This window comes from Eschrichtius robustus, chromosome 3, assembly GCF_028021215.1.
Source record: "Eschrichtius robustus isolate mEscRob2 chromosome 3, mEscRob2.pri, whole genome shotgun sequence".
NCBI classification, from domain to species: Eukaryota; Metazoa; Chordata; class Mammalia; order Artiodactyla; family Eschrichtiidae; genus Eschrichtius; species Eschrichtius robustus.
In genome coordinates this window covers 124,737,012-124,751,424 of record NC_090826.1, presented here as the reverse complement: position 1 = coordinate 124,751,424, position 14,413 = coordinate 124,737,012, and the positions used below count along the sequence as shown (strand labels likewise).

At 41.7% G+C, this 14,413-nt stretch overlaps 1 protein-coding gene across 1 annotated transcript in view; it reads left to right on the top strand.

The window, feature by feature from the left end:
- ILDR2 (immunoglobulin like domain containing receptor 2) overlaps positions 1–14,413 on the top strand; it is a 62,766-nt gene that overhangs the window by 8,503 nt on the left and 39,850 nt on the right. The window contains exons 4-5 of the mRNA XM_068537617.1: positions 11,724–12,056; positions 12,926–13,045. Coding sequence (XP_068393718.1) covers positions 11,724–12,056; positions 12,926–13,045 — 453 coding nt within the window. The remainder of the gene's footprint in view (positions 1–11,723; positions 12,057–12,925; positions 13,046–14,413) is intronic.

Below are 14,413 nucleotides of genomic sequence, written 5' to 3'. Positions count from 1 at the left end.
ATAATTGACATGTAACATTACATTAGTTTCAGGTGTACAACATGAGTCCATGTTTGTATATATTATGAAATGATCACAACAATAAGTCTAGTTAACATCCATCACCATATATAGTTACAAATTTTTTTCTTGTGATAACTTTCAACATTTATTCTGTTAGCCACTTTCAAATATTCAACACAGTATTATTAACTATAGTCATCATGCTGTGCATTATATCCTCAGGACTTATTTATTTTATAACTGGAAGCTTGTACCCTTTGACCCTCTTCGCCCACCCACCACCTCTGGCAACCACCAATCTGTTCTCTGTGTCTAGGAGCTCGGTTTTTTGTTTTTGTTTTTAAAGTTTACATGTATAAGTGAGATCATACAGTATTTGTCTTTCTGACTTATTTCACTTAACATAATGACCTCAAGGTCCATCCATGTTGTCGCAAATGGCAAGATTTTATTCTTTTTTATGGCTGAATAATATTCCATTGTGTGTACATGCATATAAATATAAATTTTATATATATACACACACACACATATAAAAAATATACATGGCATCTTCTTTATCCATTCATGAAGCGACCAACACTTAGGTTGTTTCCATATCTTGGCTATTGTAAATAAAGCTGCAGCGAACATGGGGTTGCATATATTATAATCTTTTGAATGAGGTCACGTCTTAGGTCACTTTCAGCTCTAAGATTCTATGGTTCTGAACTTTTCTCCATTTAATTTTGATGAGTTGGAAATCAAACTTACAAAGCAATAGATCTTTAGTGAGGAGCCATGGAGGGAGCCCCATTTGTCTTCAGCCTTTCCCTGACCACTAATGATTAGAATGAAAAATGGCAGCTGGGAAGGGAGAGCTCTTGTTAGCATTTTCAGAGGAACAAGTGGAGTAGCACTGAGTGCTTGGTGGACAGGATAGGGTCCACTCTGAACAATTAAATGTAGTCATACTGGGGACTGTTGAAACAAGGCAAGTGCTTTGGGCCAGATGAGATGAATCCTACTCTAGCCAACATGGCCCTAGAATGTCCCTTCTAGTCTCAACTTTTTGTTCCAGGACACACTCACCTCTTCACCCCTTCCAACTATTTTAGCTCTTATATCAACTTACCACCAATCAGGAATATAAAGAAAGGTATGATCTGATTGTTGCTCTTGCTTATTTAGATACTATAATGATTTTCTGTGTGTTAAATGGCTTTCATGGACATTATCCCTTTTGATCCTTCTAAGTAAGTAAGGCTGATATTACCTACCTATACATAAAAGGGAGTAAATGACTTGCCAAAGTCTATGGTATCTTATTGATTATAATAAGAAATAGCGTCACTGACTTACAAATGACTTGGTTGTTTCAAATGCCTGAATCCAAGTGAAACATTATTTTCTGGTTAAGGTGGGTAAAACTGGAACTCCTGATTTAAGGGAACATACATGGTGTCTATTACGGGGCATTGGGTAGTGAGGCTCAGAGTTCATAGAACTCAGGGAAATATTACAGGGAGAAGTGATAAAGAATAGCATTTAGTATTTCTAATTAACTCCTAAGATCTACAGGAAAAGAGTGAATGAGGAGTGCTCTGGTGAGGCACAGGAGAGCAGTGGATGTGACCCTGTGACAGCAGAGACTGCTGGCATGTCAGAGCCCCTCTGGGACTAGGGGCTGGTACTGTGCACCCAGGAGCTACACAGGATGTGACTGTGGCATATGTAGGCTTAAAATCTTGGTCTTCAAGACAGCTTTTGGCTTCCTGAAAATGAAAGGAGGCATTTTGGATAACTAGAGTTCTTTATGGGCCAAGAAACAAGGAAGAACTCAGAAGAACATGCTGCTTCCCTGTTCTCCTACAGCAGCTAGAGCCCTGCAGGAAGTGGTTCTCTAAAATAGTAGTAGAACCTTCACATTCAACTGGGATCCTGCATCGTCACTCCTCCTTTGCCCTTGGCTCATCAGGGGGCTGTTGGGGGAGAGGGATGAGGCTCAAACTGACCTGGATTTGAATACTAACTTAATAGTTTACCTTATTTTCTTTAGCTTTAAAGTGGGGAAGCTAACTTACCTTATAGGGTTGTTGTGATAATTAAAATGAAATTATGTACAACTCCTAGCACAATATTTGGCCAATAGTAAGCTCTCAATACTTATTATGAACCCAAAATAGGAGTATTAGTCAGCATTTTGATGCAGCAACAAGCAACCCCATAATCTCAACAGCTCACAACACCAAACATTTAGTCGCTCATGTAATATGAGAGCTGCAGTCAGTTGCAGGTCAACTGTAGGCAATTGGTGGACTTGGCTCAGTTCCAAATGTCTTCTTATTCCAAGGCCCAGGATGAAGGAGCAGCCACTATCTAGGCATGCTGTTCTCATGGTGGAGGACTCATGGTGGGTAGGGGGAGGGCACAGAGCCAAACCACACAAATGCCTTTTAAGCTTCTGCTTGGACAAGTCTTATGGCACATGTACTCACATTCCGTTGGCCAAAGCATGTCACATGGCCAAGCCTCTAGTCATTGGAGTAGTAAGTGTACTCTACCTACAGGGAAAATCTAAGAGTGAGGAGGGAAAACTAACTGGGAACAAATAATACAATCTATCAACTGAGTTAAATCATTCAACAAATGTGCTGAGTACCTACTACGTAGCAGACTTTTTAAAAGCCTGAAGGAGAGAGCTTGTTATTAATGGCAGAGACAGATGACTAAATAGGAACTTCTCGGGCAAGGTGATGTGATTCTCTAGGGTAATATGACTGTAATAAGAGCAAGAAGAAGCTTCTACAGGAAGTGATAGCTGAGGAAGTCCGGAAAGATAAGTAGGAGTTACTAGAGAAAGAGTGGGACGGAGGGAAAGGAAATTTACAGAGGAAACAGCATGTGCAAAAGCCAACAATCAAAATAGGATATGATGTTTTTCAAAAAGTACAAATATTTTAGTATGGCTGGAGAATTTAGTGGTGCAGGAGGAATGGAAGAGAGTGGCCCCATCTGAAATGAGCCCTTGTACTTCTGAATGCCTAGAGGGAGTCTTTAAAAGGGTGAGAGTAAAGGAGTGCTGTGATCAGATGTGCATTTTAGAAATATCATTTGCATCTCAGTGTGAAGGGTAGATTAGACATAGGCAGACTTGCAGCAAAAACCAGCTAGAAGACCCTTGCAGAAAGAGAGGCAAGATATGAGATCCTGAAATCTTGTGGTGCAGTGGAGATGAGAGAAGTGGACAGAGTGACCAGACATGGAGGAAGTAGTCCATAGTCCTGGGTTGGTTGGATGTGGAGGCTGAAAGACAGGAGTATCAAAGATGCCTCCAGGTACCCGGCTTGGGTTTGCTGGGGATGCCATTTGTGGACATGAACTAATATAGGAGGAGAAACGTGTAAGGGAGGGAGAGACAGGTTCAGTTTTTTTCATTAGATTAGTTAGAGTATAGCCTAAGATGCTATAACAAAAAGACCCTAAAATATAGTAACTCATACAAAAGTCTTTTTTTTCTCTCTCCTGTAACAGTAGAGATCAGTGGGACTGAGTCTACCATTCCCAACATGTGGCTCCCAAGACTGCTCCAGTGATAGTTACTCTTCAGCAAGTAGAAGCAAGGAAAGCAGAGGGTCAGGGCAAGTAGTTTGTTTTTAGAGAGGTGACATGGAAATTACACACATCACTTCTCCTCACATACCTATGTCCTGAATCTAGTCCCATGGCCACAATTAGCTGCAAGGGAGGCTAGGAAATGTAGTATGTAGCTGGCTTGGCTGGCCAGATTAACACCTGGGAAGTTCTGTTACTAAAAGAAGGGGGCAGTTAGCATCTCCATCTATAGAATGATGAGCTTGGGGTGCTTGTATAACATCCAGATGGAGAATGAAGTTATATATTTGGGTCTGGAGCTTGGGTGAGAGATCTAAACTGGAAATACAGGTAACAAGTTGATAAAAGTGGAGAAGAGCTTTCATACAGGAGCTTTCTCTGTCCAAATGGCTGATCCATCCTAGAAGTCTGACCCACCTGAATGAATCAGGACAGCTTCCAAAGTACCTTGGCCCTGCAGGGTAGAGACTGACCTCTCTTAGTACTGCTTTAGTCGCATTGGAACAGCATGTGGGCCAGCTAGACATTACCCACGAGCTCATTTCAGATCTCTGGAAGACGAGGCAATCAGACAGAAAGGAGATATGCTTCTTGCTTTCATCTGCTCAGTGGTGGCAGAGAATGGGAAAGCATGGCTCCATGGGACACACAGAACATATGCTTAATGAATGGCAAGCTCTGTGTGCACAAGCACTAGAGTTATTGGCAGCAAATAATAACTAGGCCATGAGCAATGCCCACCTGGGCGAGGGCAGCACCAGTGTTTACTTTAGCCCCATGGAAAGGGGGGACATACTGATGCCTTTTAGGACTCTTGGAGAGAAAACATGCAAGAATGCTGTCATATTTTTTACAATCTCAAAATAGTACATCTGGTCACCCTAACTCTAAAATGGATCAAGCCATTAGGTACTGTGGTAACAAACAAGAGACACTGATTCTGTCCAATTTAAGCAGGAAAGAAAATTGATTAACTTACAGGACTAATAGGCAAGCTGGAGAACTAGGCTTAGAAAATAGGCAAACAGCAAGGAAATGTCTACTCTTCTTGGTAAAGGCTTTTTTTTTTTTAAATTTTTTATTTATTTGTTTATTTTATTTATTTATGGCTGTGTTGGGTCTTCGTTTCTGTGCGAGGGCTTTCTCTAGTTGCGGCAAGTGGGGGCCACTCTTCATCGCGGTGTGCGGGCCTCTCACTATCGCGGCCTCTCTTGTTGCGGAGCACAGGCTCCAGGCGCGCAGGCTCAGTAGTTGTGGCTCACGGGCCCAGTTGCTCCGCGGCATGTGGGATCTTCCCAGACCAGGGCTCGAACCCGTGTCCCCTGCATTGGCAGGCAGATTCTCAACCACTGCGCCACCAGGGAAGCCCCTAAAGGCTTTTTTATTTTATTATTTAACCCAACTATATCAAGAAGATGAATAGTTTCTACTTCTGGGGGAAAAAGGTTCAAGCTGTGTTTTGTCTTTAAAAATTGAGCCTGTGGGTCATCATTTCCCAAAATGCTTTGCTTCCCATGCTGACATTGCTACTAAGGGATGGACACGCCATGGACCAAACCTAGTGGAGATGCTCGGACACTCATTATTCATCTCTTACACTTAGAAAACCTGCCCATTAATTGTTCCTAAAACAATGTCCTAGGAAATTGGGACAGTATGTTAAAAATGTGAGGACAAAAAGATGAATTTCTTAAAGATCTAGCTTAAAGGCGGGAAAAGGAAGATGTGTATTGTCATACTGAATGAAGAAAAAACTTAGGAGTCTGAAAGCCAAGATGTGCTGGTGAATGGGCAATTCTGAGGTCAAATCCCACTTCTGGGAGTTCAAGAGTTAAGGGATGGGTGAGCTTGATACAAAATTTCTAAAGATGCCTGTCTATGGTGATGATAATTTTCCATGATCTTTAGCAGCAATCTTTGTTTCTCTAAAATGGGGCTGTGCTTATAGATCTGCCTCTCAAAGATGCTGGCAGGAATAGCTTACAACTATTGTGGGGAAAAGGAACTTGCTTTGAAAAAAATGAAAGTACTAAAATAAGAACAGCATTTCTGTAGATACTGCTTTTGTTATCCTTGCAAGAACACAATTTGTCATGTATAGAATCCTTTTCTTTACATGAGAATTGGGGCAGGAACTTATTTTGCCACATGCAGTGAGGCATTGTGTGCACTTGGAGCTGATCCTCCCTGGCCTGGTGACTTGGTACCCCTGGTGACTAGCTGAGATGGGAGCTGACGCTCTGAGCTGTCACTCATCACTCTACTTTTAGGCAGCTTTCCTAGTTATTGACCAGAATCCATTCTCTGCACTGAGGACCACCTGCTAAGTAAGGCCCTTCAGATTCACTTGTTCATTTGTTCATTCCACATAATAGAGCTTGCTGTATACTGAAGATACAGAATCAACCAATCCTGGTCCTTGCCCTCAGGGACCTTAAAGTTAGAAACCAAGTTTATATTGAATTTCTCAAGCTCGAGATTGGTCTTTTAAATCTATGTTCCCAGAATGTAACATTGTATTTTAAAACATGTTTTTGAATGAATTTGAATTAGATAGTCAAGGGCAGTTTTCCTGAGGATCAGGGGCACAATAAAAACAGAAGGAATGGTCTGGTGGTCTAAGAATGATGACTCCCTCCTCTGCAAATGTAGAAAACCACCTGTAATCTTCAATCTTCAGTATGTCTTCTGGTGCTTCTTTCAGTCAGGAATCCTAATTTTTACAGATCTGTTCTATATAGTATGATATAGGACATACTTCACTTACTTCACTCTTTCCAGTTTTTCGGGATACTTGCTTTATTTTGTGGGATGAAACGTGGATTCTTTCCATACGTCTGTAAATGTTCTTATAAGAGCTTAAAAACACAAGTCCCTTATGGTGTCACCCCTGCCTGGACTCAGAGTCCCAGCCTCCCCACTGTGCCAGCACGTGCTTGTTCATGTGTGTGCATGACACACACTCAGTGCTTCTCTCTGTCTGCCTCCCAGAAACTCCTCAGTTACATGCCCTGATGTTTCCCCAGGATGGGAGAATAACATATTTATAGTCAAAGAATGAAAAACATCTTAGTATGCCTGGAACGTGCATGGGCCCAAATCATGGAGAAGACCTTACATGCCATGTCAAGGCATTTGGGTTTTATCCTAAAAGGAATGGGAAATCATTGGAGGCCTTATAGCCTGACATGATTGGATCTGTCTTTTAAAAAAAAGAATATTCTAGATAGAAAAAATGTGGAGAGTACATTGGGCTGGAAGTAGGGAGACCACTGAAGAGGCTATTATGAAACCAAAAATGTAATGAGGACTTGTGTAAAGTGATAGTAAGAGCTTTGGGGCCAGTCAGCCTGGGTTCAAATCTGTCACTTGCTAACCCTGAGGTGTTTGGCAAGATACATACAGTTTCTGAGGATCAGTTTCTTCATCTGTAAATTGGGTGTAATGATAATACCTACTCTATAGGATTTTTGGAGAGAATTTATTAAGATACTCCATGAATGGCACTTAATACAATTTCTAACATACAGTAAGTGTTTCATAATCACTTCCTGGTAGAAGGAATAGAAACTTGATTTATTCGCACTAGGAGTGACCATGGGAATAGAGAAGGGTCAAAGTTGAGAGAGATTTAGAATTAGTGGCCACTGAATACGGTTAGAGCCAAAGAGGAGATGATCAAAGCTATGAGTTCTATCTGGGATGATAGGACAGTGAGTATACTGGCAAAAGAGCTAGGGAGACAAGAAAGACTGGTTTATAAGCAAGAGTTGAGGTGGGAAAAGAGAAGATGATGAACGAAGTTTAGATGTGTTTAATTTGAAGTATCTGTTAAACGTGCAGATGAGGTTTCATGAAGTTGAGGGTCTGAGACATAACTTGTAGTTGGAACCACAGGAGAATAAGATTTCTTAGATCAAATGCACAGGTGAACATTACAAAGAGGCTGAAAACTTTTGATTTATTTACCTGGCATTCAAAGGTATTCTTATTAGCCTGTATAGACTCCAGCATAGGAAGTACTAGGTTTTTGGCATCTGACAGGTGGTAACATAGAAAAACAAAAAAAATCTATAAGAGGTGGGACCCAAGTTCAGGACACTAACCTAGCCCCAGGGAAGATCTATTGGGAATTGGAGTCAGAGGGAGGGTGTTCCCAGGCCAAATCTCAGTGTCCATGGGGAACTGTCAGTCTTGGTCCTCATCCAAATTAGCTACTATCTCTGAAGGGCCTGATCTGGGGTAGGAGTGGGGGTCCCATGAGAGGTATTTTTTGAAGTTGGGTGGATAGCAAGATTACAGTTTCAGATATGGATCAGTCATGTGTGAGGATATAGGAAACAAAACCTAATCCTCAGGAGAAGGGCTTATATCAGGGCCCAGGCAAGCAGACTGGAACTCAGGGCAAGGCTTTGGTACCCGTGGATTGCAAATCAGGTGGAAACACAGTCTCACATAAACACAGGCTGAGGGAAAGACATGTGGCTCAGTGGGTGTAGGAGCCCCTGCCCTCGCCCAGAACCCAGGGTTAGGGCCAGAAGAGCAATTCTAGACCTTACCCTCCAGTGGGAATGGGGTTCCTAATAGGTTTGGCCTGGGCAGGCTTGGGACCTGGGTGGCATTCATCCTACATTTTGATGCTTCTAGAGCTAACGCAGGGATTGGCATCTTCAGCTTTCTCTCTAACTCTTCACTTTTATGGTCCTCAAAGATCCAATAAACTGACATTTCCTCGAAATTCCTATATCTGTCCTCTCCAGCTATCCAGATCTATCCTTAGCTTAGATTCCCAAGGTTTCCATTATACCTGCATATGTATACATCTCTGTGTATGTGTACACACACTCAGGGTACCTTCTGTTTCCAGCTTCCAGGAGCAGCAACAACTACATTTATTGAGTGCTTACTGTATACCAGTGTTATCCTAAGTGCTTAGGATAAAATCTTATTTAACCCTCAGACAGCTCCATAAGATAGTTACTATTATTCTGGTTTTACCAGTAAGGAAACTGAAACTCCTAAGACTTGAGTAATTTGCCTTATGTCATGCAGCTAGGAAGTGGTAGGGCTTGGATTCTAAATTAGGACTCACTCTAGAATCCATGCCTTTAATTATCATGCTGTAAAAAGGCAGATGTTTCTGAAAATGTATTCTTTATTCTTTGGAACATGAACTTATGTGTGTGTCATAGAAGCTGTGAATTGACTAACCTCTATTAATAATTAAGGGAGTGCACAATTTTAAAAAATAATAATTAAGGGAGTTGAATGGCTTGGTCAAGTAGCTAATCCATTAACAGAGAACAGAGCTGAGGAGGAGGTTATTCTTAGTAATCATCTAATGAAGAAAACCCCATACTTGACTCTCTCAAAAAATCCAAAAACAACCCTCCCCCCCAACACTTTTGTGCTGCACCTGCCTCCTTTGCTGGTTTCATTTATCTTGGAATACCTAGGAAATGTGATTTCCCAAGCAGAGCCTGGATAGGTAGCAGAGAAGAAAGGTGGTTGGTCAACTACCAAGCATTGTGCTGGGAACAACGCCTGTGATTGGTTATCCAGTCTCAACCACTGCTAACTGAAGACACTTCAACTCTCTGTCCCATTTTGTTACCTGGAAAACTGGAGTGTGAATAAGGTTTTGAAGAAGAATTACAAGTTTAAAAATTAATGCAATAGAATTTAAGGAGAAACTATTTAAAAAAAAAGCCTTTTCCTCATCCAGGTGTGTGAGTTGGAAAGAATGGAATCAGCCACACCAACATTTGGGGGTGTGAAAGGAAGCAGTGGAGCCTGGGAACTAGGGTTCTTTTCTGAGCTGGGGTTCTTTTCTAGGAATTATTTGCCCCTCAATGGGGCTGATCTACATAATTTGGCTGTAATCAAACCTATTAGTGGTGGATGTTCATCGAGATTCAGGAGCCTCAGAATGGGAGGCGAGGCAAAAGGCAGGAAAGGTGAGGTAGGATTTGCATTTGAGATCTCCCCTCTACTGGTCATGGTCAAGGTTCTCTGTTATAGAGCTCACTCTCTGCAGGCGCCCAGAGAGAGAGATAAGGTTTGTTAACAACTCTGTTGAGTAAGGAATATGAGGCTCATTTTACAGGTGAGTATTGCTTAAGAGGCTTCATTAAGGTCTCGCCATTAGTACATGGCCAGATGAGATTCAAAGCCCTATCTTTTGATGCCAATGCTCTCTTACTATACTATGCTGTTTATGAGTCATTTAACCAGTTTTCTCTGCAAAGTCCTAGAAATTCCCATGTTAATAGTCATTCATTTGCTCACCCATTCCTTCATTTATTCCATAGTAGCTATCGAGCACTTAGGTTCGAAACACTAAATCTCAAATACTCTGTTGCATTCTCTTCCCAATTCCATAGAATGCAGAAACCTTTTCTTCCTAATAGGAATTAGACCCTAGTTTTCACAGTGCTTTCATGGAAGAGAGGCACTGGTCCGGAAATCAGAAGTAGGTACAAATATGGTATCTTGCCCTTGTTAAGAGAGCTTCTATAAAGACAGGTTCATGAATAAGTGCATGTTTGAGCTGTGAGAGTGAGTTTGCTTTGTGGGATGTCATTGGGACCATGGGCAATAATGAATAACAGTAGGCTTCCCCTGGAAACTAGCCCTTTCTTATATGTCTCAAGTCCACCTGCAATTCTAGGGTGAAACTCTTTGCCTCAAGCTACCTGAAGCTGGTTGGGCAGGCGCCTGGATTCAACTCTGAACCTCTCTATCATGTCTTTCTATTCATATTCCTTTTTTCTGCCTCTCATCATGATTCTACTTCTGCTTCTAACCTCAGATCAAGCTAGAAACTCTTTAACTCTCCCATTCACCTGAAGAAGTTATGTTCTCTTTGCCTGGAATTTCTAGATCTTACCATTGAGTTCATAGAAACCCTTTGCCTCTCAAACACTCCCCTGGGCTTTCATTCACTGAAATTTCCCTCTCTTTCTTGGACATCAAGCCTCAAACTGATCTTTTTAAACACTTAAACTTCTCATCTGCTTTCTAGTCTCCCCCCACCCTTTTTTGGATTACCCTTCAAAGCTTTTGAACTTAGTCCACTGTTTTTGATCCAAAATTCTCCATTCCTCTCAAAGCCTTCTTTTCCCCTTAATCTCTGTCTCGTTTGCTTGGTCACCAGCTGGAAGGGAAGTCATTTCTCCTGAAGTCATATGTCCTGGCTTCACTGTCCTCATTTATCAAATAGCTGTTGAGAATCTATGGGTTTCACCCTGGACAGCAAGATAAGACACAATTCCTTACCTGACCCGACAAGTCTGATGGAGGCATGAAAATAAGTACAAAATTATTACAAAATTATTATAGTAAATGTCTAGAGGAGAATGCTGGGGATACTGATGGCACAAAGGAGGAAGTGACAAATGGCTTGACTGGTCACAGAAAGCTTGACAAGAAGCCTTTGAATTGGTTTTGAAAGATGGGAAAGAGCTTCTCAGGAAGAGAAGTGAGGAAAAAGCATTCCATAAACAAGAAACATCACATGCCAAGATCTAGAGGTGTGATATACCACGTCCCACTTGGAACCGTTAGTTTGGTATCATCGGAGGTTGGTGCTCAAATGGAGGTGCTGCAAGACATGAGGCTGAGGAGAAATAGATGATGGGGCACCTTAAATGCCTTGCCAAGAACTTTGGGTTTTATCCTGAAGGCCATGGAGGATGAGTGAAGGGTTTTAAGAAGGAGAGCCGTAACAGTCAGATTTAGAAAGATAACCTGAACTTATAGCAAGGAGAATGGACTGCATGTGGGCAACTGCCAGCAGGGAGACCAGACAAGAGATTATTGCAAAATTATAAGCAAGAAATGAGGAGAGCATACACACAAGCAATGGTAGTGGGGTTAAAGAAGGGGAAGGAAATATTAAAGATGTTAAGAGGTCAAGTTGACATGACTTTGTGACCAACTGGACATTGGGAGTGAAGGCAGGTTTCTGGACAAGGCAACCAGGTAGATATTCATGCTATTTATTGTGATGGAGAAAACCAGGGGAGGGACAGGTTAGGGAGGTAAGGTGGAAAGGCACACCTATGATATGTGAGGTGAGGTCCAGGATACCGATACCATTTGGACATCTTCATTCTATTTTGCAGCCATAGCTGGAGGCCTTCAGGTCACAGTGCCCGACAAGAAGAAGGTGGCCATGCTCTTCCAGCCCACTGTGCTTCGCTGCCACTTCTCCACGTCTTCGCATCAGCCTGCAGTCGTGCAGTGGAAATTCAAGTCCTACTGCCAGGATCGCATGGGGGAATCCTTGGGCATGTCCTCTCCCCGGGCCCAATCTCTCAGCAAAAGAAACCTGGAATGGGACCCCTACTTGGATTGTTTAGACAGTAGGAGGACTGTTCGAGTGGTAGCTTCCAAACAGGGCTCAACCGTGACCCTGGGAGATTTCTACAGGGGCAGAGAGATCACAATTGTTCATGGTAATAATGTCTCTGTTTTGAATCTAGGGAAGATTGGTTCCATCCTTCCCAGATACAAGAGGATGTCAGCCTTGCACCCTTTCAATCCCTCAAGACTTTGATTTTTATGGGGGATGGGAGTATCAAGAAACCTAGCAAATTGCTTTAATGGGATGGCGTGGAGAGGAAGGATGGAGGGTTGTAATATCAAGAGAAGACAGAGATGAGCTTTGGAAATAGTCTTTCATGAGCCTGACCTCCAGTCTGAGGAATTTATTATCAGAACTGAATTGAAATGGGTTCTAGTGAAAGCTTTCTCAGTCAAATACCTCACACCTTGACACCAGCCTTTACTGCCCTTTCCTTAACTCAGAAAGCAGACTTCCCTAAGAAGTTCCTCTGCTGGGAGAAGGGATGTATGTGTACAAGTTGCAGAGCCAGGTAGATGCCATGGCCCAAGCCTCAGGTAGTTTTACATCAGTTCCACCCTTTTGCCTGCTCCCTAAAGCTTTGGGCAAGGAAAAGTTCCAAATTTTGAAGAACTCCTGTGAACCCAGCTCATTTCCAGGAGTCCAGGTTAATTCTGGAATTTACTTGGCTTTCAGGGGCCTCTGCAGGCGTGGTTGAAAGCAGTCTTCTATTCCAGAAACCAGACTGGAACTAGACCAGTTTCTGGGGGTGCTCTAATTCTCTCCCCTTAGGGATGCTAGCTTTTATTATTGTTTCGTTGTTTGTCTTAAATAAAGCAAACATCTCCTCAAACACCATCCGGGTAAAGAAATAGAACACTACAGACACCCAGAAGGGCTGCCCCCCGCCCCCCTCCATTGTTTAGTGTTTTCCTTCAGAGGACAGAGTTTAGGACCGGGTCCTTCTCTCTGTGATAACAGATGCAGATCTTCAAATTGGAAAACTCATGTGGGGAGACAGCGGACTCTATTACTGTATCATCACCACCCCTGATGACCTGGAGGGCAAGAACGAGGACTCGGTGGAACTGCTGGTGTTGGGTAAGTGACAACCCTCAGTAACATCTTCATCTTAGACTGCTTGCACTCTTCCCTCTTCTCGCTTCTCCTCCCTGCGTGCATCAGCAGGTTGCACACACAGGCTTTACCTTTGGTGCACAGACAAACCAGTTTTAGAATATGTTCTTTATGAGCAGTAGTTGTTATTTATTATATTTTGTTTCTTGGTGTCTATGGCCCACTTTTTAGCATTTTCCTGAATGTTTCTTCTGCTTTCTTAGTTTTTTCCCCTCCTTTCCACTTGCACCTTTAACCCCAATTTCTCTCTCCTCTTATTCTTTACATATGCTAATGATTGAGGAAAATGCCAGAGGCCTTTGAAGCAGGGTAGAGACAGCTGAGAGATAAGAATTCGCTGGTGTGCTAGGATCTCCTGAGACAAAGGAATCTTTTCCCATTCAATTATCTCCACTTAAGACAATCCTAAGGAAAGACGGCTGTAAACTTTTAATAATAAAAGGTGCTCAGTGAAAAGAGCTATGGGGGAGACGGAATAGTGTTTAATTGGAAGGCAAATTTCTTGAAACCTAAAAGTGTCCAAGTTATTCGCAAAGCAAATATATTCTAATCCTTATTAATATTAATTTCTTCATAAATGAAAACTCATTACTTTTGGCTACTTTTCTCTTTTGTGGATTGGAGGAATATCAGCGGGAGATGACCTCCTTGTATGAAACTGAAAATTGAGCACATATTTCGTGCTCTATAAAGGTTGGCTGGACAAGAAAATTAGAGTAAAACATACAGAAATTAAGAAAAGAAACAACATTAATTGTAGGAGAAAAGGTAAATCCCTGAAGCCATTTTACATTTTTTTGTAGCTTCCAAGAAACCAGGTCTTAACAATTTGGGGGAATATTTAAGATGCTTTCTTTTAGAGGCAAATGAGGTTGAAGGTTAATTTTTACCCTCTGTGGGAAACTCAGTGCCCCAGGAGAAAATGGAATTTGCTTAAGATTTTTAGTTTTACTCTATCATGACTTTGGCAAATCAACTGTACTGCTTGCCTTAATTTTATAGTTTACAAAATGGATTAAGGTAATAATTATTTATTAATGATTAACCCTTTAATTAATAATAATAAGCCCTTTTTACACAGTTAAATTAATTTCAAATACATGTTCTTGAGTCCAGTATATGAAGCTTAACTGCTGTGATTTGTAAAAGAATGGGAAATATGACATATATTCAGAAGGAAATAAAAATGTAAAAGGTTTATATTGACATTGTAAAAGACTACAGGGCAATCAGATTTGGGATCTGCTGTGACTCTGTAGGAAATAAAAAGATAAATTTCTGCCTAATGACACAACTCTAATGGCTAAGTTTGAAGGAACAAGTGGCTCATTG